Source organism: Anas platyrhynchos, chromosome 3 (genome assembly GCF_047663525.1).
Source record: "Anas platyrhynchos isolate ZD024472 breed Pekin duck chromosome 3, IASCAAS_PekinDuck_T2T, whole genome shotgun sequence".
In the NCBI taxonomy this organism is placed as follows: Eukaryota; Metazoa; Chordata; class Aves; order Anseriformes; family Anatidae; genus Anas; species Anas platyrhynchos.
Genome location: NC_092589.1, coordinates 31,904,932 through 31,931,688, shown reverse-complemented (window position 1 = coordinate 31,931,688; position 26,757 = coordinate 31,904,932). Strand labels below are relative to the sequence as shown.

The 26,757-nt window shown below is 42.0% G+C and overlaps 1 protein-coding gene and 1 long non-coding RNA gene across 7 annotated transcripts in view; one reads left to right on the top strand and one right to left on the bottom strand.

Moving 5' to 3' along the window:
• Positions 1-18,136, bottom strand: part of SPAST (spastin) — a 37,351-nt gene extending 19,215 nt beyond the window's left edge. Inside the window, exons 1-5 of one of the 6 annotated variants that reach the window (XM_038176611.2) lie at positions 17,579-18,134; positions 14,335-14,421; positions 12,940-13,023; positions 7,793-7,888; positions 699-886 (exon numbers count right to left, since the gene is read on the bottom strand). In XM_038176611.2, the coding sequence (XP_038032539.2) occupies positions 699-886; positions 7,793-7,888; positions 12,940-13,023; positions 14,335-14,421; positions 17,579-17,993 (870 nt within the window). In that variant the 5' untranslated portion in view covers positions 17,994-18,134. Of the gene's footprint in view, positions 1-698; positions 887-7,792; positions 7,889-12,939; positions 13,024-14,334; positions 14,422-17,578 lie in introns of all 6 variants that reach the window. The other 5 variants (XM_038176612.2, XM_038176613.2, XM_038176614.2 and 2 more) reach the window with 5 other exon arrangements.
• LOC113843145 (uncharacterized) lies at positions 17,670-21,304 on the top strand. The gene is made up of 2 exons (XR_005264342.2): positions 17,670-17,807; positions 20,901-21,304. It is a non-coding gene; the product is annotated as an uncharacterized lncRNA (long non-coding RNA).
• Positions 21,305-26,757: the final 5,453 nt, after the last annotated feature.

Here is a 26,757-nt window from a genome sequence, read left to right as displayed (position 1 = left end):
TCTACAAACAAGAATTCCTACTGCTGCAATACTTTGACAGCAGGCCACTTAAAAGCCATCAGGTTATAGAAACAGTAACATGTAACCACATTGATGTTCTTGTCTGCACATTCTACTCTTTGTTCTACTTTATTGTAGGGGTAGGACAGGGTGGGGAAATAAGGAGGAAAAGGAAACAAATAGGGCAAAAGAAATACAGCATTTTTCTCTTACTAGTACAGAATTTACTTTTGTATTTCAACCATAATTTAAATTAAATTTACTTTTCTATATGGTTGCAATAGGCATGCATGTTTTGGAGAAGGAACATGTGGGCAAAAATCTATAGTTCTGGACCAAGAGATTCCTTCCTCCCATCTTCTACATAACTGGCAGTAACATTTATTTTTATCCCAGCTCAGTTTTCCTCAGCTTCCCATGCAATTTTCAGAACAAAGTATTAACGCTTCTATTGTCATTACAACTCAACTCCACTTGCCCACCTGGCCACCCAATGCCCCCTGATTTCTAAAATCCACTGTGCAGCCTACTTTAAAAGGCATGACCAAAAATTTAGGGTTTTAGTCATTTGTTTTTCCTTAAAATCTTGTTGCTATCACACCACTACAATGCTGCCACAAAAGCAATAAATGCAGGGTTTGTTCTTGATTTTACATCAGCTCCCCCAGCATATATCACTCTATCTGTTGTCACCATACCTTGTGAGTTGAAGTTGTAGGGTTTGCTGCTGGTCTAGACGCAGGAGCAGTCGATATCCCACTGTAGCTAGGTGTTCTGTGGTGACCTGAAAGGCCTGTGGATCCAGTTTTTGCAACAGTTTTTGAACGTGGAAGGGAATTACTTGTGTGTGTTAAGGGATCCTTCTTTTTTGGAACTGCTCCACTTTCTATAAAGAAAACCAAATGTTATTAGAGCATTTTTAGCATTTGTACCTTCATCATCAATCCTAACTTGAAGATAGTGCTGTTGACAGATAGTACACTACCACACCAGAATAACACAAATTTTTGAAGATATTTCTTACTTTCAAGGATATATTAACTGTAACTTCATCCTAAAGTTTAGTTGTTTTTTTTTTTTTTTTAAGGAGCTCTCAAAACCCAGCTTACAAAAGCTAGGGACACCCAAGTTGTGTAGCAAGGAAAGAATAGCATCTCTCTCTTAAGACAGAAGTCATCAGAATGCCAGCCAGAAGATTTTTCTTCCCCAGAATTTCTATAAACAATCATTATAATAAAACAGCAAATTTCAAGCTGTTTGAGACTCAGACTGTTTGTTCCTTAAGTGATGTTAGCAGGCTAGTTACTTCAGGCACTAGCTAACACTGTCTAGCACCTTCCACACACACAAGTTTCACTGTAGAACTTGAAGTTGGGAAAATTAAAATAGCTATACCTGGAAGCAACTACTAAAAGCTTTTGCTTACAATTTTGTTTCACTTCAGCAATCTCAAGTAGTAAACTTGAATGGACGGCTTCCCTTCCTACACTTCAAATAAAGTTTCAAGATATTACACCACTGAACTGAAACATCACCACTCATTCCATTCATATTTATACTTGCTCCAACCTTTGTGATGGAGCAGGAAGGTCTTTCATTCTTTCATCTGGGGATGTGTAATTTAACGTACTGGCCACAGGCGATCAAGCTACCGAAGGCCATTTTTGGTCTAGAGCAAATGAAATGGCCTGATTTCTACGTTCTCTGCCTGGGATACATGATGCAATAAGGTCCATTGGCTCAGAACTGGCAAGTGTAGAACATCGAGAGGTAAGAAGCAAGCACACAGGCTGGTCAGGCGAATTGTTCATGATTTGAGTGCAGCTTCTGATTGCCTTTTTGTGTGCTGGGAGCACAGTACTGGACTCTGTACAGTACAGTACTGTTGTCTGCAGTGAAAACTGTAAACACTGCCTTATTTTATATCCTTTAAAAGGGATTAAGAAACCTTATGATTAGATAGAGAAATATGGCATCAGAGGTAAGGAAGCTCAGGACTGACTTTAGGTGCAAGTTTCTTCCATATGATTTTAGAAATCTGAAACTCAATTGGTCTTGTTAAACAACTGGACAAAAAACTGATTTTTAAGGTGATTAACACCTCTATGAAGAATTTTTTGTTTACAAAATTGCAGTTTAGTGAAAAATACTTTAAGGTAGAAAGCCATACCACTTTGACAGTTGCTTAAAAACTCAAGTAAGAATGCTTCAAAGAGTTACCATAAAAAGGCAAATTAGTTATTACCATGTTTTCAGCCTCTTTAAACTAAGTCATGTATTACCACAAGCAAATCCTTACAGTCTGCAGTTGTCCATGTGATGGATTACTTGGCTAACAATCTTCTAAAACCTTCTCTCAGTAACAAATCTACCCCTTTGGAGAGTTAAAGAAACTCTGCAGGGGTTATCATCAATAATGCAGATGCATCAATACACAAAACACAGGGGAACTTGAATACATTTAACTATTATCTTACAGGTCTGATGTTACTTCTTCCAAGAAGCAGCTACCTGACCAAATCACACACAGATTTGGAGCTGATAAATTCACTTAGCTATTCCTGCACAGTAATTTCCAAGTCAAAAGCTCTTCAAATTGGGCATGCTTAGTAACTCAAGTTCAAAACACAGCTTATTAATCTGTTAAAAACCCTAGCTGCTTTTGACTTGCCCAATTTAATCAAAAGAAGGCACTTTTTTTTTTTAAGGTTCCATTTGCACAACTGGTGTGAAGTCAACATGGGAAGGCTTCAAGAAGCTAAAATAACTTCTCTATTAACTCCTTCACCCTAACATGTTGCTCAATTATCACCCTTTTCCAGAACTTTCCCCACCTATTAAGATGAATACAGGCACACATTGCCATTTTTAGTATCACACAAATTGCACAGATAAAGAGTAATTCAGGAAGCTGGAAACACAGGAAGAACAAAAAAGGGTAAAGAAAATTTTCAAAGTAAATTATAATTTGTTTCCCCCAAAAAGGGAAGTGTGAAAGGTTTAAAAATAAGTGATTGTTTTCTCTACTTGTACCTGCAGGAATCAAACCCACTAAGCTCACATATATTCTGTGGTCAATCCTCCAGGGGAACACAGAAAGAAATGCTGAAGAACTGGACTTGAACACAGGCATTCAGTTTCAACTCCGTAGGCATACTCTGCTTTATAAACAAACTTTCAGTGAAGGGGTAAATAAAAAAGCATGATCAAACTTTTTCAAAATGAAAGGCTACCTAAGATTACTGATTTATGAAGTGTGAGGTGTTTAATCATATATGTATGCCACTTGTCAGACTGATGGCCCCTACAGCTTCATTACGTAAAATGTCTTTTGCTGTAATTTCTTTCCCTTATTTTTCAGCTACATACTTTTAAAGCTAATATATGTTGCAAGAGGCCATAAAACCTTTGTAGTATCCCTAGCAGCCTTTCACCAAATGTTTCACTATTTCATATAAAATTGTAAAGAAAGCCCTAGAGATCACAAAAAGAGAGCGTTGTATTTCAAGTGTATTTAAATCATGAAACAATTCTATTGTTTTTGTACATAGTAAAACTATTGCTTTACATATTTAAGGGAGAGTAATTGGAGACTGAACATTTTACTTTTTACTCTCCCATTCTTGACTGGACAGAGTAATTTACTTTAAGACTCCTGGCAAATGCCACTAGATCATACAGAAATCACTATCTGATCCTGAAAACAGCCCTGCAATCTTAATCCTCCATCCAAATATATATACATCAGAAGTCACAAACAAGCAAAGAGCATAATTTTTGGTGAGGTTTTCTGCTGGTTAAACTGTGATAAGCTGTAGGCATACATGCCTAATTCCAAGCTCCCTTACAGAAAGGAACATTAAAATTCATTTACTATATTTAACTGTTTTTAAAGACAAACCAAGGATATATTTGAACAACTTTAACAGAAGGTTGGTTATACTACACCCCTGGAAACAAAGAAATAATCAGGGAAACCCAATGATCTCTTGAGGTCCCTTCCAACCCCTACAACTCTGTGATTCTGTGAAGCATGCAGCTCTAGCTTATTTAATCAAGATAACAGTATGCTCCGCATTTCTAAAAGCAACCCAGTTATATTTTCTTTTATGTATCTAAAACCTATTAACACCTGTCTTAATGAAGAAGTTTCTGCTGTTTTTCAAGTCCTTAAACATCAAAAAAAAAGTTAGCATAAAAATGAGCAGCAGCAATTCCAACACTGCAAAACAGTTTCCAGCCTTTAGTTGTGATACCTTGAAAATCATCAGGGAATATTCCTCAGGAATTCCCTGCATGTGGCTATTGATAACATACAGAGTGACTAAGAAAATTTCCTTTGTGGTCTGTGGACCCCAAGTTGGGAAAAAAAATGGACTGGTCTAGAAACGTACGTAGGTATTATGTATATATATATAAAATTAAGAAGTATAGCTACATGTTTTCTGCAAATACTGCATAGCAAAATTCATGCAGCAATTCCAAGCCAATATTATACAGGATTGACATTTACAATATCCCCCAAAATAATAATTTCTTCAAAGATAGCATTCAGATTTTTCAAGTATTCAAGTAATAAAAAACATAGAACTTCAGCAGCTAACAAGAACCTGTTCCATATTTTGAATGGTAGCGTAACTACACCACTCAGGGGTACAGTTGTCTTCCTTTCTCAATTGGCAGAGCCATGTCAGCCAAACATCTACTACCAGGTTATGGTGTTAAAACCAATTTTATTGCTATTTGTTTTCCTATTTTGGGAAACTCCTTAAAAAAAGTAAGTATTAATTGCTGAATTTTTGCAACAACTCAAAAAACGTTGCCAATATATGCACACCATTAGAGAGATACTAGCAAATCTTACCAAGTGAAAACTAAAATAAACACTAGTTATTTGTGCCAAACTAACTTTAGGATAAAGAGAAATATCACACCTTTGCTGACTGCATATCATGCTGAGATTTATGGTTGAAGTGTAAAATGGTATACTGGAATTACTCCAGCACTAACAATCTTGTATTGCCTTTAGCAAGATTGGTATAATCTTCTGCACCTCACTTAAAAACAACAACACTAAAAACAAACAAACACACACAACACAAAGGAAAACAAGCATGTCTGAAGAAAGAGATCCAGCTAAATTGTTTTACATTTGATTCAAGACAGCTATGAGAACAAGAATGATGGATATTAAAATATAAATACTTATTCCAAGATAAAGCTTTGGGTTGAAGCTACTTGTTAACACTCCTAAGACAAGTTACTGTATAGTCTCCTGCAGCTGAAGGGCAGGTGATATGGCTGTAACGTAGTTTTATAGAACTCCCATAACATACATTTTCAAGAAGAATTTCCAAGTGTTCAGTTCAGTTAGAAAGTGGTGAATGAAGACGACAGGGATAGTTAGTCACATTTGCTAGAATCAAGTATGTTTATCTAGAAGGCGGATAGAAATAGTATCTTGAAAGAAGCAAGAATCTCAAATCATTAACACTCTGGAAATGTAGGAATTGTGCACTATAAAAGTAAAAATATAATACCAGGCAGAATTAAGTTGCAAAAAGATGCTGTAGGGAGTCCCTGCTTTAAGAGCAAATGAAGGAAAACATTTCTTATGTTTCAGTCCTTCTGCAAAAAGGCCCCTTCTTGACATTAAAAACAAATGACTGTACGTCATACCTCCTGAAATGCTAGACTTATCAAAAGCCCAGCTTTATTAGGCAACAGCACAGGTAATACTTCACAGAGACAGAAAAATGAACCTTACACCTGACTCTTCTGTCTTAGTACCTCTGCTTTCTCAGTAACCCAATCCCAAGTGACCTGCTAGTTTATTTGTTATGTTTTTTCTAAGGATTTATTGTGTATTTTGCATTCTTTTAAATAAGTGCAGCTGTCAGTGTGAAAAACACCATCCTTAATACAAGATGCATTAAGGAAGCACAATAGCAAAACAATTAACAGACTGAAGCAGAACTAATACTTTAAGAAGTAAGCACAGCACCGACATAAACAAGACTCAGAGAGAGAGAGGGAGAGAGAGAGGGAGAGAGAGAGAGAGAGAGAGAGAACGCAGCAAGAACCTCTTAAAAAGAATTCACAGGACAATTAATAGGCTGACTTTTCCAGCCCTAGCAGGGATCTAAAAGCTGCAGGGAAAGTTCAGTACTTTGGGTAAACATCTGGACTTCCATGTTATGAAACCAAAATTTAGCTTTTGCAAGGTAAATGGCAAATGGAAATGGAACAAGCCTCCAGACATCTTGCTGAAATTAATCACTCATTCTGCCTCCTCTCAGTTCCCACCGAGCTAAGTATATGAAGGATTCTTGGTTAGCCTACATTCCTGCAAGAGGGACTCTGCAGCACCCATCTGACACAGCCTTTAGCTTTTCCGAAACCAAGAGCAGGCAGAGTGTTAGAGTGTTTCTTCATCTCCAGTAGATACTAATTTTTTTTTTTTTATTTTTTTTTTTTTTTAAACTGACAAATGGAAGTAACTCAAGTAACAGTTCTAACAGGAAAGAAGGTTCAGGCTGACCTTCTTCTGCAGCATCCTGTTCTGAGATTATGTTGAGAAAATAAACAAAAAAAATCAGAAGGAATGAGTTTTAAGAAAAGCTGTTCACATTGAATCAGATGGAGCATGTTATCAACGTTTGTGTGTACGCATATATTTACTCATTCAATCTTTAGCCAATCTGGTAAAAGTAAAGTGGTTTTATCGGATCGTTTAAACTAAAGTTTTCTCAAGTTTGGTCTATGTAGGGTCTACGTAGAAGCTTACAACAAAGAACCACTTTTGCTACATCTTTTCTACAAATGCCGTTTTGACAAAAAATACTGTGTTTTGTTAAGCACCTTTATATCACTGCATTCATAGTTCCACTAGTTTAACTCCTCATACATCAGAAAGAATAAAGCAAACACTAAGACGACTTCAGAACTAGGAATGGTGCTGAAAATAATAATAAAAAAAAAAAAGCATGTGATTTACACTAAGCTTCAAGTTTAATTACTTGAAAACCTGAATACTACTCTTCACTCAATAGACAAGCTTTGTGAATTCTGTTGCTTCTTGGCTCACTATTGCACTTAATTTCGCTATGTTATGGTCTACTGTACAAATTATCACATCCATGATCTCATAGCTCACTGCTGGCTTAAAACATTCCTTGAAAACAATTCACAAACATCACAGTAACTTCACTCCTTGTACACAGACCAACAGAGATTTACTTCCAGGAAAGGATAAAAACATCCTTCTAGCACAAGCATTTTTCCCCTTTGTTTTTAACTGTGTATCACTTTGCCAGCTTAAAAGTCCCTGAAATGTAAGGAGACTTAACACAAACGCACATTCACTCTCACAATATCATAAAGGAAGAGCTGCTTATGTAGGCACACTAAATAGCCTATATATCCTACATTGATTTTTGACACGTTCTAAAACAGGTTTAATTCCTTTAAATAAATAACATGAGAAGTAATTTTCTAAAATGTGGTCTTTGTACGTAGTTTTGGATTCTAATATTTGATTTAATGAATTGGAAACAAGGATAGTTACTTTAAGACAGAACTTCATACTACAAAATAAAACAGTGTTGTCAAAGCCATAGAAAGGATGTGATGTATTTAATGTAAAACCTTTACAAAAACAGAAATATGAACCTTTTTTTTTTTTTTTTAAGTCTGAGGGGCCAACACGCAGCATAGCATATTTTTCCTCGTAGTATACCAAAAACTGAACAACATCCCCTTAATTGTTAGGTGCTGGTAAAACCAAACCCACCTGACTGGAGATGTCCATTGCGGCATGCCAGGTTAGTACTGTCATTATAGACCTCCATTTGCGGCTTGGAAATTTGCAAATCTGCCTGCAGCTTCTCTACATAACAGACAGAGGGGAAGGGAGGAAAAAGGACAAAATAAACAAACAAAAACCAAAAATGAACCAAGAAAACTTATGTATGTCAAACACACAAATGTCAGCTTCGGCTTTGTTACACTCAGCATAGGGTTAAAGATAAAAAGTACTATTTCTATCTATTCTACATGTTCAGCAATGTTGAAAGAAAATTCTGTCAGTATGTACATGAACGAAAACTGCTTAAAAAGTAGTAATTTATGGTGAAGTTCATTAAAACTATCTTTCCAGTTTAGTGATTGTAGTTACTTGCCACAAGCTGTGATCAGGATTAATTCAAATTTCATTTACTAAGATTTGTGTTGATAACCCGGTTCTCGAAGTCCTCCCCACAGTCTTACTTTTGAAGACTCCTTGCAGTTGTCATTTTTCTACATATTAAATGTTTCACTGAAGTAGTAATAGCCAATCTATGTTTTACAGAAACCTCATTTATTCAATAAAAACACCATGTAGACACGATAAAGATGTCTTTAAAGACTTCTATTTAGAAATATAATTGAAAAAGGAAGTCAATAAAACTGTCACGCAAGCTGTGCTCTCTAAGAGGATTAACTGCAGAAACATCTGAATACAAGATTTAAAAGACTAAAGATTAAGGAAAAAGAAATGAACTTGAACTCATGATAAACTAGCCGAAGCGTAAATCAAAAAGGTACAAGGCTGCAAACCCCACTGAAACAAGAGTTAAGTCTCAGGTCTATTTGTTCTGTATAGCTCACCAGTCCTGCTTGTACCACTGCAGTTGGGGGAAAAAAAAAAAAAAAAAAAGGAAACCACCCTAGACCTTGCTTTTGAGCTCCATTACAAGATCTTCCGCCTTTATTTTGCACCCCCCCCTTTTTGTAAAAACAAAAGGTAAGGTTGCAAGGCGTACTTGGTCAGCAAGGTGCAGGAAAACAGGTGGCCAAGTAGAGGAGGGAGGTCCTCTGGCAACGAAGAACTTCTGCAGAAGAAGCTGAATTCTACTGAGAAAGTTTACACTCAAGAATGTAAACTCCCTGACTGGAGGGGGGACTGCCGTTCAGAGCTTGTCAAGCATAGAACCAGTAAGCAAAACCACTTCCTTAAATCTGCTTCTTTATCTAGCACAGTTCTCTTCCCAGACTGTTTGATTCCTTCCTTCTTTTGCAGATCACTCACACTGCAGCTTTCCCAAAAAGTACCTTCATATCCAGTTGTTTAAAAGATTACATCCAACTAATAACATCCAAAATGAATGACAGGTAGTTTAGAGTGAAAGGTTAGCAACCACAGGCAAGTATGAAAATCCAAACTTCAGATTAGTACAGGCACCCAGGGTTTATTTTCTGAACTGTATGAAGAAAGCTCTAGTGAGTAAACATAACAAAATCAACTGGCTTGGGCAGGAATTCAGGAGATCCCACTTGCTTCACTGCAAATTGAGATTTGCAATGCAATCTCAAATGCAATCTGAGACTGGGGTTTTACTGCACTTATCAATTGCTATATCCAAAACAGTTGCATAGATTTAGGAACTCCAAAACGGCAACAACAACAAAGTAATCCAGAAGTTGCCCTCTTTCAATTCACATAGTGTCCTCCCATCACATTACATATTAGCATGCAGTTTTGTTATTGCACATAAAACAACATCATGCAATTATATCACTTTTCTTAAGAGGCAGTGTAGCTGCAGAGCCCTCTGGAATAAATAAAGCTATTAAATATTATTCCAGGGGATTAATAGGATACTATCACCTTTCATTTTAATGCTTTTTTCCTATGTCTCTAGGCATTAGGAAAAAAAAGGATAACAATTGTTTACAGAATCTCATTATTTCTCCTTAGTGATACAACATTGGCATAATCCTAATAAATAAACACCACTGCAGCTGTAATCTTATTCATGCAACATTACGTTTAGCAATGAGTTCAAGGTAACTGATTTCTAGTAAGAGAAATCATGACGTAACACAAGCCCAAAGCAAAAACAGCACCTCCAAGAAGCTAGAAGAGCCCCAGAAGGTGTCCACTAAAGCTCACATCTATACCATGTGAAGAATTATTACCAAATAGGATATTGGTGGAAGATACTGGAGCTATGTGCCACACAGATCTTTCAAGCAGAGCACCTGAAGCTACACATAGTACACCGAAATGTACTTGTGCTGACAAAAATCTGTCCCCTCACAGAAAATCTCTCTGAAATTGAAGAACACAGATGGTGCAAAACACACACAGCTTTAAACTTGAGTAGTGTTGCGCTGGACATTGTGATTATCTATCTTTATGAAGAAAAAAACACTGAGTTTTTGTATTGACAGTGGAAAACAGATAACAATTCTAATATGGGTGACCAGCCATCCAGGAGCAATCAGATCTATGAAGGCTATCAGAGCAGGATTTCTCTATTCATCTTAATTACTGCACAGCTAGCATCCCTTAAAACACTGTACACTGAGTCTCTCTCCAGGGCCCCCACCAATTCAGTGTGGTAGCATTTGGAAGCCCCTGACAGGCAGCAGAACTCACTGAACTGCCAGAGTGCCTGAGTCACCCTGAGGTCCACTGAAGCCTTCCTGGAGTACCTTCAGCTTCAGCGAACAGAACACCAGACACTAATTTACAACAAGATAAAATAGAGATCAAAATAGGAATGCCAAGACCACCACTACCATCAGCAGTGTCATGTAACTTAAACTTACATTGATGATCCAACGCACTTGGAAAGACAGAACAACGAGTGCTTGTCAGTGACAGTTATAATCCATACAACTTAACTTTCATTTTCTATATATTACCAATGTCACTGAGCTTGACTTAATTGAATTTTATTTAAGCAATCTGCAATCACATCTTTGTCTATCAAACAGGGTATCTGACATTATTGTCTACTTTAAACATGTCTGATCCTTCTAGCTAATGCAATAAAAGACTTATTTCATTCTCCCTTAAGAAACAGGGAAAATCCCCATAACAAGAGAAAAAAGTTTACTCCTTGATCTTCAGAATTAAGAGCCTCACGAGCCTCAGGTTTAGCTCCATTACACAGGCACCTCTAGGCACCACTGGAAAGCTTCCAGATAATTTGTTACCCACCACTGGAAAGCTTCCAGATAATTTGTTACCCTAAGTAGCAAGCTCAGAGCTATGTTTAGACCTATACATGCCATTCAACTCTAGATCACCTTAAATTTCCACAAATTCCTGTAAAATGACTTGTAAAATCAAGCATGTATTACTCAAGTAGATCTATAACAATCAAGGCTGTAGGGATTTAAGTCAATTGGAAAAATCTCTCCAAACAACATGTTTTTCCTTCATACATGACAGATGATTTCACTTGCTCCTTCCTATCCAAGGTTTGCTCCCATCTATTTGCTTGAGGCAGTTTCTTTGTGCACACTGAACAAGAGCCTAAGCTGAACAAAGTACTAAGCCTCGAATAGTGTCAAAGTAAATAAAATAGGAAATCATATTGGACAGCAACTTATGCAATAAACACTATTTTACCTGCTTACCTTTCAACTTGCACACTGAATGAAGAATACAAATAGCATGTGATCAGACTTTATGGTGGTAAAGATGAGGATACCAGCTTGACCTCAACTGACTTCAGGTTCATATGCAAAGTTTACCCATTTTATCCTCTCAATCAGAGCACAGCAAGTGAGCAACTCTTCTTCGTAAATGCTACTGCCGGGACTCAAGCAAGGATGAAGCACTACCCACAAAATTTGACACATTATTACTTCAAGGTTCAGAGAACAGTGAATTGAAGGAATCAGTTTCTTGCAATTAGGATGTCAGCAACAAGCCCTGCCTTATTGAATACTGCTAGCATGCAATCGTTTTCAATTTTTTGTTGCTTAGTTTCTGTTACCTCTGGGAGTCAGCCCCAACCCTAATGAGCAAAATAGCAGTTTGTAGGTGAGATGTCTTTTCTGCACATACTAAGGTTCTACAGACATGCCTCCTTTATTCCACCTTCCCTTCGTATCTTGACAAAAAGAGCTAAGGACACCAGGAACTCAACAGAAACCAGAAGAATTCACTTTGGCAGAGATGTTATGACAACCACGACAATCACCACTCACAAAGTATAACCACAGAAAAAAAGTAAGTTTTCCTGTCAGCTCTACATGCTGCTAGGAGAGGCCGGTAGTAGAACTGAGAAGACCCCAGTGCAAGAATAAAGCTACAAACGTGCAAGTTAAACAGTGTTTTTGTTAGTTCTACCCTAACAGAACAATATATAGCCTTATTTCCACTCTACTTACTGAACTGGAAGCATCTTCAAACCTCTCAAGGTAGAGGATACAGCACACAAAGCTGTGGATTTGTGAGTTGAAGGGAGGGCTTTTCTCTGTTTATCATAAGATGTCCGTAAGATGTCACTGCCAAGACTGCCTGCTTTACTCTCTCCATTAAGAGCTTACATACACCACTTAAATTCAGTAAAGCCCAAACTATGCAACATTATGCTTCTGAAAAGAAGTAATCTTACCTGCTAGGTATTAAATAGAACACTACCAGAAAAAAAGATTACAAGAATTAGGATTTCACAACCTTATGGTCTACATAATGCTGAAGAATTATTACTTATGTATATATGTAAGTACATATGAACAATCAGGATATTTTTGTTTGTAAATGTGACAGCAAAACTAAGAGGAATAAGACGTTACACTTGCAGAAGGTGCACTTATCACTCATGATCAGCAATATATCACAAGTTCTACTACAGTTCTGACACAGAAATCCTAAACTAACTCCAACATCTGTAACACTCGTCCAGTTTACAAGTCAAGCATGCTGTGGTAAAAAGACTTCTCAGTTACCTTTACACCTATTTTCTAAGGAAATTTCAGAACTCAACAGCATTGACAAATATTACTTATACTCAGCTAAAAACCAAACTTAAGAGAGCCTACACAGAGAATGACTTCTTCACTTTAAAAATCACAAGTCATAGTTTAGAAGAACGCATTACATCAACTTGTGCAAGTAATGAAAAACTTTCCAAAGTCATGAATTGTAACTGGTACCTAAAAGCTGCAAGCGATCCTTGGCCATTGCCAAATTTGTCATCATTTTAGATTGCAGACGTCGAGCTCGTTCACACTGATCACCTTACAAAGAAAAATCAATGTTAAAACACAATTTGGCAAATTAACCTATTAAAGAGCTACAAAACTGACATCCAGCCATCCCTTTTCTCCCTCCCACCCCTTAGCTAACCCCTCCACTAAGAAGTGGCACTGCAAAACTAATGAAGCTTTTTATTTAACCAAATTTAGTTTGATTAAATAAAGTTTTCAAGTTAGTTGTCACTGTCTCTTTTACAATACCGCTTGTAGAGAGGTGTGAACCCGTTCTCTGACACTTCATGCTGACCTAATATATGCTCCTTTTCACTACATTTTTCTAAACAGCAGTCATATAAATTAAATTTTCAAAAAGCTTGAAAAGTGACTGAGAGGCAAGTATAATTCAAAATCATTCATTTTGACAAAACTAAGAAACTTAAATTCAGTTGACCGTGTCCCTTTACATTTCAAAAGGCATAGAATTACAGGCAACGATATCACCACTTTAAAAGTGGTCTGTTCAAGTCAAGCTTTTTTTTTTTCCTCCTCCCAATTCTGCAATTTAGGTTGTATCAAATGCCACTGGTGCTGTTCGATAAGAAAAATGTCAGCATATACTGTTCACAAGCATTTCTAAATATACCTGAGAAAACAGCAGTCAGGAAAGCAAAACAAAATGTAAGATTGCTTTGCCATTTTTTTTTTATACATATATATACACATACATATATATGTATATATATGTACATATAGAGAGAGAGAGAGAGACACACAGACACACACACACACTTATTTTGAGGACAGAGGTTCTTACTGAGTCCTTCACTACAGCTACTTCTCCATGGTGCATATTTCCTTCTAGACTACAGCTTAAAATGTTTCCATATACACAGACTTTCTTCCTGTGTTGGAAGCGTTCTGATATTTTGGCATAAGCTATCCAGAAATACAACATCAGGCCATTCCAAATGACAGTAAGTGAAGACATGAACTACTCCACTACTGTCAGTTTTGGAAAACCAAAACCTAACTCTTAATGGGAATGCCAAAATATTCAGAAAGAAGGTATTTTACTTAAGACTTATTTTCATGAACTGCTTATGACTTTGTACAACACAAGAATATTTGGAGTAGGAGTCCCATGCATTGCAGACCAGAATGTTAAGGTAGCACAGACAAACGGACCAGTGTGCACCTACAGCTGAAACAAAAATACACCCATATAAATTCATACAGCAGGCTGTTCCTAGCACCTCCCATATTTAGCGGTATCGGTTTCTTGCTTTGAGGAAGCCATAAACCAGAATTAATCAATAAGGCAAATCTTTCCCACAAAACCCAAAACTGGCTTACCTTGACCAACAACTAAGACAGCTATTCCTTTTTCCAGTTCTTCAATTCCCTTCTTATACCATTCAACAGCTTGTTCCTTTTGTCCTGCTTAAAAAGGAAGTGAACCCATTATTTTGCGCAGCGAACTGAAGCTCAGGAACGGTTCCATCTAATTGTGTAAAACAAGTAACATGAAGGAAGATATATTGGAACAAAATTCTATGATTTAAAGAAACATTTAAAGGGACACTGTCAACTTTGTAGCTATGTAGTTTCAAATAAGCTTTTCTATTATAAACAGGTATTACACCAGCCTCAAATCACTTTTGCCTGATTTAGGAATCCTTCTCCATCTACCTTAAAGAGATCATCTCACCTAAAAAAAAATATATATATACATAGAAAAATTAAAATAAAATAAGGTATCCTACACATATTCACAACAGAAATGGTAAAGTTAACATTATTTTTCTTTCTGGAACATCAAACCAAGCCATGCCTTTTAATCTTCCAATGATATTCATCAACACAGTAACACTGGAAGCATGGAAATTCAGGAAGGAAACCAATGAGCCTGAGATACTCCCCAAGTGAAAGGAGATACCTTTCCTCTGGTTAATTTTGTACAGCAGCTCATTTGCCACAGCAATATGTCTTTGTTCATCCTATCACGAAACTGCTGTATTGCAGGTGAACGTCAGCTTCTCCGTGAAATAAAACGCACATAGCACTGGGAGCACGCCAGTGTACCAACAGCGTCCAAAAGGGAAATTACAGCACATGCAGCAATGAGCACACCCACACCGAACCCGCACCACCTGGCACCCTGAGATCAAGTGCCCTATCACAAAGATACTCCCATCTACTTCCCATCCCTCCCTTTCTATAAATACTCTCTATTCAGGATATATTTCACTGCGCACTGAAGCATGCACTCTTAAGGTAGCAATGTCATAACTGAGCGTGCTTTTTCACAAAGGAATGTAGCACATGAGGTATCACAACTTAAACCTGACTAGCATTAACAAGCTACCAGTACTAGGAAAAAAAAATGAAAAAATATACCTAGAATGAAATCTTGGTTACCCCCTTTTCAGAAAAGATAACAAAAATATTCCTGAATACCAGGTACCAAAGATTGTGTTGCTTCTGCATTCAAACCTTTTCGTGACTTCACTCCCAAACCTATCTTCTATGAAACTGCAGTGCCAGGAAAATATTTAAATACATTTCCAGAAGCCTCTTAAGGTTTTTCTCTTCCTCCTCTGCAGATGCAAAAATCTTTTAGCAACATTTGGCAAGTTACCATGGGGAGGCAATTCCTTACTTTGCTCTTTTAACAACAGAAACCACAGGAGCAGCGCCTCCCTAGAGCTGCGTACATCACACACCTTGGGAATCGCTTTATTTTTGCCCTCTCCCCACCAGTATCACATATCCCGACTGCTAAAGAGCACTACTGAAATGAGATAGCAAAAGCTGTGACTTTGATCTCCTCCGCAGCCTTTTTTAAGTTTCCCCCAGTCACCTACAGAAGCAGTTTCAACTGCAGTGTAAATTCAGTGCTGCTGAAAGCCATCAGAAATCAAACTGGAGACGATTCCAGACACCTTTGCTATTGCCTGAATTGCTTTGCTATTCTGAAGAGCAGCTGAAATGTGCCCAGCACATCGTTAAAATCCCGCTTCCACCTTCTAGCTGGAGTTTTGAAAGCGAGACAGCCAGCCGAGCTGCTTGCAGGGGCCGTGCTCTGGGTCCAAACGGAACAATTTCCCAGCTCTCACTGATGAGGACATGAAACGAGTCTCTGATGTGCCAGGAAGGAGTTAGTTTTCTTCATAGCTGCCTGTCCGCAGCTTTGTTTTGGATTTGTGACTACACCAGCGCTGGCAGCGCTCCAATGTTTTGGCTGTTGCTGAATGCTACTTGCACAGCCTCAAGGATTTCTTCTTCTCACTCTAGTCCCTTGGGAGTGCAGCAGCAGAATAACCGACCCAAACTGGCCACGGGGATATTCCGTGTCATATAATGCCACACTCAGAAATAAAAACTCAGGTAGGGGAAGAACAGGGCTGGTGTATGTGTAGGGGGCTGACCTTCATTGCTCAGAAACTGGCTAGGCATTGCTCTGTGTGCAAATACGTCGTGAGCAATTGCCTTTCCATCACTTGTTCCCTCCTCCCCTTTCCTTCACTCATGGAACTGCCTTCATGCCAGCCTACAGGTTTTCTCACTTCTGCTCTCCTCTGACCCTGCTGAAAGGAATACATGAGCAGCTCTGCAGGTGCCCAGCTGCTCGCTGGGGTTTCCATAAAACTCACCACAGTTGCTGCTGCCTCGGTGTGGTTACCCAGAGAAAAATGAAGTATTAAGCTTGATTTTGAAAATACTAAAGCAAAAAAAGACAAAAAAAAACAAACAACTCAACAATAATTTAGGAGTATAAGTTATCAGAACTGATATGATAGCTACTGAAGTATGCACAGCCTCCAGAACAGCAACAACTCCACGTAACTGACAGGGTATTAAGCAGTCCAGAAATCCCAATGTTCATATACTATACCTGGCATATTATTTTCTGTTGGAATTTATGAAAATCTATTTAATTAACAAATAAATTAAAAGCTATGCCACACATTCCAGTGGTACAGCCAATAAAAACAGATAAACAAATAACAAGGCTATGCACAAGGCTATGCATTAAAACAAAGTGAGCTCCTTCTCCATGAGATGGATACTGCGTTTGCAGGGTTAAAACAGCTTTGCAACCGTTTGTGCTAGCAGCAGAGGTTTTTTTTTTTTGTTTTAAATACATGACCTGTGCACCTAATTCCTATGTGACAAAGTATCCATGAGGCAAACCACTGACAAGGCTCAGGATCTGAAGGTTTACCCTTAGAAGCACCAAGGTACCTGCTGTGGCTTGCATCTGCCAGCTGAGCGCTTGGCTACTTGGCACTGAGATGGCCACGGCCACCCCTGGGGCACGGCGCTACCTCACCTCCTGCAAGCCTCAGCGCCCCGAACCGCGCATCTCCTGGCAGCTAACCATGATGCACATGACGCTCTTTTTTTTTTTTTTTCCCCCTCCCCAGAGATTTCCACCGCCACTCCCCAGCTGTGGAGGCACCGCCAGACTCACACACTGGCTTTTATGGCCCCTGTCACCGAGGGCCCCTCACACTGCTCCAGCCTCCTTCCTCCTCCTCCGAGCCGTGCCGGGAGCACCCCGAGGCCTGCCGCTGGGCACGGAGCTCCGCCTCACCTCTCTCGTCCTCGTCGATGCGCAGCGCCAGGGAGATGCACTCGAAGGCCCGCTTGTGGCAGGCCCGCACCCTCTCGGCCGCCCCCCCGGGCTCGGCCCCGCCGGGCTCGGCCCCGCCGCCCTTGGCGGCCATGAGGGCGCCGCGGGAGAGGCGCTCGCAGAGCCAGGCGAGGAGCAGCCCCAGCTGGCAGGCCACGAAGCGCAGCAGGGCGAAGGCGGCGACGAGCGGGTAGGAGAAGTAGTACAGGCTCCGCTTCTGCGCCGACGGCGACCGGGGGCACCGGGGGGACCCCGCTGCAGCCGCCGCCCCCGCCGGCGGCACGGGGGGAGCCGGCCCGGGCTGCGGGGAGGGGGAGGCCGCGGAGCCGCAGCCGCCTGAGCCCTTCTTCTTCCCTCGGCCGCCCGGGGAATTCATTCACCGCCGTCGCCATGCCCCGCTGCCAGCGACTGACAACAACCGGCCATGGCGGCGGCGACGCCCCGACGACCGCCCCCTCCTCCTCCTCCTCCCCCTCCTCCTCGCCCGCCCTTGCCGGCGCGCCGCGGGCCGGGCCACAATAGGAGGCGGGTACAGCGCCGCGGAGGGACTACAGCTCCCAGCATGCCTCGCGGCGCAAAACAAGGGCGCGGCACCGCGCGAAGCGGAGCGAGGCCTGACGGGAGCTGTAGGCTGGGGGGAGGGCGGGCCCGGGAGCGGCCGCCCCACAGCGAGGTTTTTGTTCGTGTGCTCGCGGCCACCACACGCACCTCGGTGCCCCAGCAGCACCACTGACAGCACTGCGGCACGAACTTGCCCTTCCACACCCCAAAACTGTACACAGTGATCCAGCCTGGCCCCAGGGCTTATCAATATGGGAATCAGCTCAGTGCAGCAGCGGCGCCGGGTTACAGCAAAGAATGGGAGGGGCAGGAGAAGCCTACAATGAGCGGGACACACCAAGCTGAAATGACTGCTGGCCCAAATGGCTTAATCTTTCACTAAGTTATTATTAAACTACTCGTGCCTGCTGATGCCACACACAAACATTCCTAGTAAAGAAAACCACCCCTGATAATATGCATTACTTTTCTCAAAGGAGGGCAGCTTTATTTTAAGAATGAGTTCTGTCAGCACACAAAGCATAGAATTAACATATGCAACAACATATTCGTGACACTCTCAGCAAACCCACCAGTGCAAAAAAATACAATAATGTTCACTAAGTATTTTACTTTCTGTATAGTAAAAGAATGACGTGTTTCTATCAAAAAAAAAAAAAAAAAAAAAAAAAAAAAAAGTGAGTTTCAGTGCATCTCTCCTAATGGGTGAAGTGCAACCAGTACAAACTCTATATACCACAGAGACGTGCTTTGGCAACCCTTAACACTGGAAATGGGAAAATTGGTGCACAGAACTTTCTTTCTGAGAAAATTCGGAGCGGGACTCCAGTCCTGGTCCGGGGTGGCATCCCAAGCAAGCTGCTCCAATACCTTTCCAGGGACACAGGTGAGACTGACTGACCTGCAGTTTCCCAGATCCATCAGAAAATTGTCCTCACCGCATTGTAGGAACCGTTTGGACTGCTCGTGCCTGTTCGAATTGCTTACCCAGCAGATGTCTGGGTAATTGAAGTCCCCATGTGGGCCAGAGCTCGTGATTGTGAGGCTACTAGCAGCTGCTCGTAGAAGGCCTCGTCGACTTCCTCCTCCTGATCTGTGTGATCGCAATGAGATCGTGGCCCTGTGTCCGAACGCAGACCTTGAGCTCATCCTGTTTATTTCCCACGCTCCGTGCACAGGCACTTTAGGGAAGCAGCAGGTACAGTTACCCCGGGGGGATGCAAGAAGAGGATACTGGACGGGGGATTGGGAACGCTACCTTCTCTGAGGAGCCCTCAGACAATCCTATGGGAGAGCTCAGAAGTTTTTCCCTGTCTTCAACAGTGGCAGTGGTGTGAAATGTGTTCATCTGATCCGCGGCAGTATGGAACAATGCTAGGGCTGAATGGTATGATGAATGGGACCTTCTGTCCTACAGACCCTTCTATAAGCACAAGTCTAAGAAAAACAGAGTGGTTAATGTACATGTATGTAGTTCTTGTACCTTGCAAAGGAATGTTTTAGCAATTCGTGTCAATAGAGAGCTTGAAGGGAAATGTATTTGTAGGCTTTTACTTGAAGTCTCTGATACCTGGGAGGGTTCAGAATAGCTGCTAACTATTATGACTATTGCATGGGACACTATGCAAGTCTCTGGTATCTGGCCAGGAGACTAAGGAGACGGGGAAAGCTGAAGAACGACTAAAAGACAAAGCTTGCAGGGGATGCTGCACAAGTCTCTTACAGCCAAGCTGGACAAAGGAGAAGGACCAGAGGGAGGAAGACTATGAGCCTTCAGCATGAGAGACCCCCAGAGGAACCACCGGAGACTGTTACGCATGCTCCAGTAGGAGAGTTTGGATTCCGGAAACTAATTATAATAACCCTGTTTATTTTTTAGAAGCAGTAATGAATATGTGTTAGCCTAGGAGCATAAAAATCAGCTGCTTGATGTAACTGGTGTGCGTCTTGGTGGAGCAGAGATTCCCGGCGCACCCAGCACTGTTTGCTCTACCTCTATTCCTTTAATAAATTGTAAACTTTGATTATAGTCCTATTTTGAAGACTGAGCCATTTATAACAGTAGTGAGGACTTCCCCCAGCCCTTCTCTGTCACCTTTAGCTCCCCTCCCTTCCCCCATCAAACCTAGTTTAAAGCCCTGGTAATCAGCCCAGAGAGCTTGCTCCCCAGCACACTTGTGCCCCACTTGCCCAGTCCTGGTCCCCAGATTTTTGCGCCAGGAACATGATTCCACAGAGCCTTCAAGCCTTTCTGTAGCTTTAAAGATGCTGGAATGGTCCCTGGCTTAAGAAGAACTAGTTCCCCGCCTGGCACTACGAATCGTTGCTTAGGGCTAAAAGCTGAGGCTCTTGTCTGTTACGTGGACGGCCAGGGAGACTCAGCCTGCCTTCTCTGAGTTCGGTGCTGCCTAGCCTTAACATTTTCAGTACTCAGTAGCGTCCCCCAGGCTCTTGTATTTTGAGAGGGATTGCACTCCCCTTACATCATATGGGAATCCCAGTTTTCTGTCTCAAGGGTGAATGGTGTAAGGCACTTCTGAATCATTGCAGGTTGTCGTTGTTGTCCATTGCCGTGTAAATTAAGGTCATGCAAGTACCTTCTACTGTTTCTTCTTCCCTTTCATTTGTTGTCTGGTTTCTACCAAATATTAACATATTTGGTGAAATGCCTTAAAACAACATTACTTTTTAATTAACAACTTTTTTTTTTTTTTTCCTCCAGGTCTGCCAGTAGCTGACAGAGTAGAAAGGTGTGCTTCTCTCTCTTTTTCGTATAGAGTTAGAGGCAAGCCTGATATCCAGCCAAGATGGACAAAGGAGAAGGACAAAGCCTGGGAGGAAGACTATGAGCCTTCAGCACGAGAGACCCCCAGAGGGACCACCGGGGACTGATAGGCATGTGCCAGTGGGAGGGTTCGGAATCCGGGAACTAATTATAATAACACTGCCTTTTCTAGAAGTAGTCATGAACATGTATTAGCCTAGGAGCAGAAAAAGCTGCCGCCTGATGTAACGTGTATGCGTGTTGGAGGAGCCCAGACTCCCCGCGCACCCAGTGCTCTTTACTTGCCTTGTATTAACCCCATAAATAAATCTCATAAAGCTAAGTTGACTCGGAATTTATAACAGTATGATGAAAAGTGTTGCACTCCATGTTGGGAAGGGGAGAGGAAAATGCTCATGTATACGTGAGAATTGTACTCAGACAGCTGATTACACCTTTGCATACACCTTTTAAGAGAAAACTTGAAACCTGAGAAGCAACAGGCAGTTTTCTACGTTTCTTGATATGATAACATGATATATGATATAGGTATGATATCGAAGGATGATATCATACCTGTAGTCTGCTGCAGGCTGAAAAGTAGCCTGTGCCTCAGGTACCGTTTTATGCCTTTGCTTTTGCTACTACATCCCTGTAAGCCTTCAAAGGAGAAATGAAATCATCCTACCAGAAGAAACACCGTCCAGAAGACACTTGAGTTTTTAGGGCCTGAATTCTCACTGAAACCAAAGGCAGGGATCTTACTGACCTGAAGAAAGAGGCTTTAATCTCTCCTGGCTTGTTTACTCCTGAAGGAGCATGAAAGAGATGCGTGTCCTTGTATGTGAAGAGGAGGTGAAGGAACAGCTAGTGCAAGGAAAACACAAATCCGTTGCGCCAGACTAATAGGTGGCTGGCTCTGAGCTGGGAGACTGCAACAGAAACACAGAACTATCTAGGTTGGAAGAGACCTCCAAGATCATCGAGTCCAACCTCCGGCCTAACACTAACACTAACCAGTCCTCCACTAAACCATATCACTGAGCTCTACATCTAAATGTCTTTTAAAGACACCCAGGGATGGTGACTCCACCGCTTCCCTGAGCAGCCTGTTCCAATGTCTAACAACCCTTTCGGTAAAGAAGTTCTTCCTAAGATCCAACCTAAAACTCCCCTGGGGCAACTTTAGCCCATTCCCCCTCGTCCTGTCACCAGGCATGTGGGAGAACAGACCAACCCCCACCTCTCTACAGCCTCCTTTAAGGTACCTGTAGAGAGCAATAAGGTCACCCCGAGCCTCCTCTTCTCCAGGAGGAACAAGCGGCTCCCTCAGCCGCTCCTCATGGGACTTGTTCTCCAGACCCCTCACCAGCTTCATTGCCCTTCTCTGGACTCGCTCAAGCACCTCGATGTCCTTCTTGTAGAGAGGGGCCCAAAACTGAACACAGTACTCGAGGTGCGGCCTCACCAGAGCCGAGTACAGGGGGACAATCACTTCCCTAGCCCTGCTGGCCACACTGCTTCTTATGCAAGCCAGGATGCCGTTGGCTTTCTCGGCCACCTGAGCACACTGCTGGCTCATATTCAGCCCACTATCAAACAATACTCCCAGGTCCTTCTCTGCCAGGCAGCTTTCCAACCATTCCTCTCCCAGCCTGTAGCTCTGCTTGGGGTTATTGCGCCCCAGGTGCAGGACCCGGCACTTGGCCTTGTTGAACTTCATGCAGTTGACCTCAGCCCATCGGTGCAGCCTATCCAGATCCTCCTGCAGAGCCTTCCTACCCTCGAGCAGATCGACACACGCACCTAACTTGGTGTCATCTGCACACTTACTGAGGGTGCACTCAATGCCCTCGTCCAGATCTTCGATGAAGATCTTAAAGAGGACCGGCCCCAGCACCGAGCCCTGGGGAACGCCACTAGTGACCGGCCTCCAACTGGATTTGACTCCATTCACCACGACTCTTTGGGCCCGGCTATCCAGCCAGTTTCTAACCCAACGAAGCATATGCCAGTCCAAGCCAAGAGCAGCCAGTTTCTTGAGGAGAATACTGTGGGAAACGGTGTCAAAAGCCTTGCTGAAGTCAAGGTAGACCACATCCACAGCCTTTCCCTCGTCCACCAAGTGTGTCCATTTGTCATAGAAGGAGATCAGGTTCGTCAAGCAGGACCTGCCTTTCATAAACCCATGCTGACTGGGCCTGATCGCCTGCTTGCCCTGCAAGTGCTGCGTGATGACTCTCAAGATAATCTGCTCCATAAACTTCCCTGGCACTGAGGTCAAACTGACAGGCCTATAGTTTCCCGGGTCTGCCCTCCAGCCCTTCATGTAGATGGGCGTCATGTTTGCTAGCCACCAGTCAATTGGGACCTCCCCCGATAGCCAGGACTGCAGATAAATGATGGAAAGCGGCTTGGCCAGCTCCTCTGCCAGTTCTCTCAGTACCCTCGGGTGGATCCCATCCGGCCCCATCGACTTGTGCACATCCAAGTGCTGTAGCAGGTCGCCAACCATTTATTCGTGGATAGTGAGGGCCACATCCTGCTCCCCATCCCCTTCCGCCAGCTCAGGGTACTTGGTATCCGGAGAACAACCAGTATTGCCACTAAAGACTGAGGCAAAGAAGGCATTAAGCACCTCTGCCTTTTCCTCATCTTTTGTAACAAGGTTTCCCCCCGCATCCAGTAAAGGATGGAGATTCTCCTTAATCTTCCGTTTTGCATTGATATATTTGAAAAAAGATTTTTTTTTGTCTTTAACGGCAGCAGCCAGGTTGAGCTCCAGATGAGCTAAGGCCTTTCTAATTTTGTCCCTGCACAGCCTCGTAACATCCTTACAGTCCTCCTCAGTGTCCCGCCCTTTTTTCCAAAGATTGTAAACCCTCTTTTTTCTCCTAAGCTCAGGCTGCAACTCTCTGTTGAGCCAGGCCGTTCTTCTTCCACACTGGCTCGTCTTTGGGCACGTGGGGACAGACCGCTCCTGCGCCATTAAGATTTCCCTCTTGAAGAGCACCCAGCCTTCCTGGACTCCTCTGCCCTTCAGAACCGCCTCCCAAGGGACTCCACCAACCAGTGTCCTGAGCAGCTCAAAGTCAGTCCTCCGGAACTCCAGTACAGCGGTTTTACTGGTCCCCTTCCTGGCCTCGCCAAGAATAGAGAACTCCACCATTTCGTGGTCACTCTGCCCAAGACAGCTTCCGACCACCACATCTCCCACCAGTCCTTCTCTGTTTGTGAAGAGAAGGTCTAGTGGGGCGCCACCCCTGGTAGGCTCACTAACCAGCTGCATCAGGAAACTACCTTCCACAGAAACCTCCTGGACTGCTTTCTCTGGGCTGTGTTGTGCTTCCAGGATATGTCAGGGAAGTTGAAGTCCCCCATGAGAACAAGCGCCGACGATTTCGCAACTTCTGTCAGTTGCCTGTAGAACTCCTCATCCGTCTCCTCATCCTGGTTCGGGGGTCTATAACAGACCCCGACCAGGACGCTAGCCTTGTTGGCCTTCCCGCTGATCCTAACCCAAAGGGACTCAACCTTGCCATTCCCAGCCTCGAGTTCCACAACATCGAAAGATTCTCTAATATAGAGAGCCAAACCATGTGCTGCCTGTCCCTTCTGAAGAGCTTATAGCCAGGCATTGCAGCACTCCAGTCATGAGACTGGTCCTACCACGTCTCCATGATGGCAACCAAGTCGTAGCCTGCCTGCTGCACGATGGATTCCAGCTCCTCCTGTTTGTTACCCATGCTGCGTGCATTGGTGTAGAAGCACTTCAGCTGGGCCATTGCCCTATCCCCCGGCCTTGCCATTGTTCTCCCGGCACAGCTCCTACAAGCCTTGAGCGAATGAACGGCTGTGCGAACGGCTGTGTGGTGCTTAGCTGCCGGCTAGGGGAAACCATGACAACAGCAATGTAGTCATGTAACCAAATTGAAGCCAAAACTTTCAGTCCGGTCCTTGACCTGAACAGGGAGTGAGGATCCGTATCCTGGCATTTATACATGATAGTTTATGTGCAGCCAAAGTAAATACTGCAGTCGGAGGTCATGGCGCTAGATTTTTAAAAGTCCGGCATAAAGAAGAGATCTCAGAAAAGCAAATTTAAGCAACATTAATGTCAAGCAAAGTCTTTCTGATTGCTATATTCTTTATCTGTCGTGACTAGACAGATGAAAATCTATGACGACAATTTTGCCTTTTAGGTCATTTTCTTTTTTATTTTATTTAAGTTTATTGATCTTATTTTAACAGGCTCTGTACTAATTTTCCTCACAGAATGACTAGCAGAAATATGAGCCTCAGATGCCTTTTGTATTTAATTCATTAGGTCAACTCTAACCACTAAGCCCCTTGTCAGGTTATTTCTATTAGTGATAAGGAGCAATTGAACCTTAAACATTGAAACCTAGGTTGATGAGCCTATTCCACAAGGTCTCATGACTCCACACATGTGAAGTGAAATCTGCCAGGTGGGGATCATTTGACCTTTGCTATAAAGGAAGCATGAGGAGTATGGGAAGACTTGCCACTCTAGGGGAGTATGAGGTTCAGGTTACTTAGGGTGTTTTTCTACTGTCCTCGTGAAATGGAATCCGTGTTCCTAAGTAGACTGCTTTTTCCTCGTGTTTTCTACAATCTCTGTGAAATAGTTTGGGACACTCTAAGAGCTAGTAACATCGGTGGTGACTACTCAGAATGGGAAAACCCTGGGGGTGCTACTTCCCAATGAAGTTGTTTGGTAGTAAGTAAAATTCAGAAGCTGGCAGGTAAGTGCTCCTGGGTTAAAAATTTTATATGGGTTGGGGAGCTTGAGAGTTTCTTTGACTATGTCTGTAACACAGCCCTGAGTCCTCCAATATATTGATGTTATCAAAACTAGCATCCGCTACTAAGACTAAAGAACAATATCACAGATTATCTTCACTTAATAAAATTTGCTTTCCACAGGTAGCAATCGTTTATGGCACCAATTTGGTCAGCTAGATGTACAGAACAGGGAAAACCTTAAAACATCTAAGATATTGCTTATCTTCTCAAAATGATGTTGCGATGTGATTAACTCCTGTCCCTCAGGAGACATACAGTATGGTATAATTGCCATGCTCGTGCAGTCTGGCTTGTCAAAGATATAATCACTTATTTTTTTTTCTGAGTGTATGAAAACACAGCTTCATATAAAAGCCTGCCTCCTGGAAGTGAGATGTAAAAATGAGGTGAAGTTGGCAAAGCATAAAGAAGCTAGATAATGCTTGTCAGTTCTTCTAAAAAATTAGTTCTTATTCTTGAATGTTTACTTTGAAAAGTAAGTATGTGCTGAAAGTTGCATGTTGATTGTTTGATTCTGCAAAGCTATCACATCTGTGCCTGAATTAAGTCCTAGTTACAAAGGTATGCCTCTGCGCTAAGTGGGCAAAGACAGTGTAGAAGAGAATAAAGGGGATTTGTCTGATTTTATTTTTTACATATTTTTTTTGTCTGTAACTGTGGACCTTGTTTTTTTTATTATCATTATTACTTTTTTTTCCATTTCCAGCTTGGATTTCTTGAATGCTTCTCATGTTCAGCTATGGGGGATAAGCAAAACACAACTACTGAAAAGCATATTTGCACTAAGATTTAGGATTTGTCTCTCCTGTCTTACGTTGAGGTTCATAACCAACTATTTTAGGTTTAATGCCTTTAGGTTCTCATCCTCAGGCATATATCTTACGAGTGCATGGCATAGATCTGATGCATGCCACTGTACCAGTGCCTTATTTCTCTCTGATAAATATAGACTCTAAAAGTCTCTGTAGATATTTAAAATTAAGTTGCC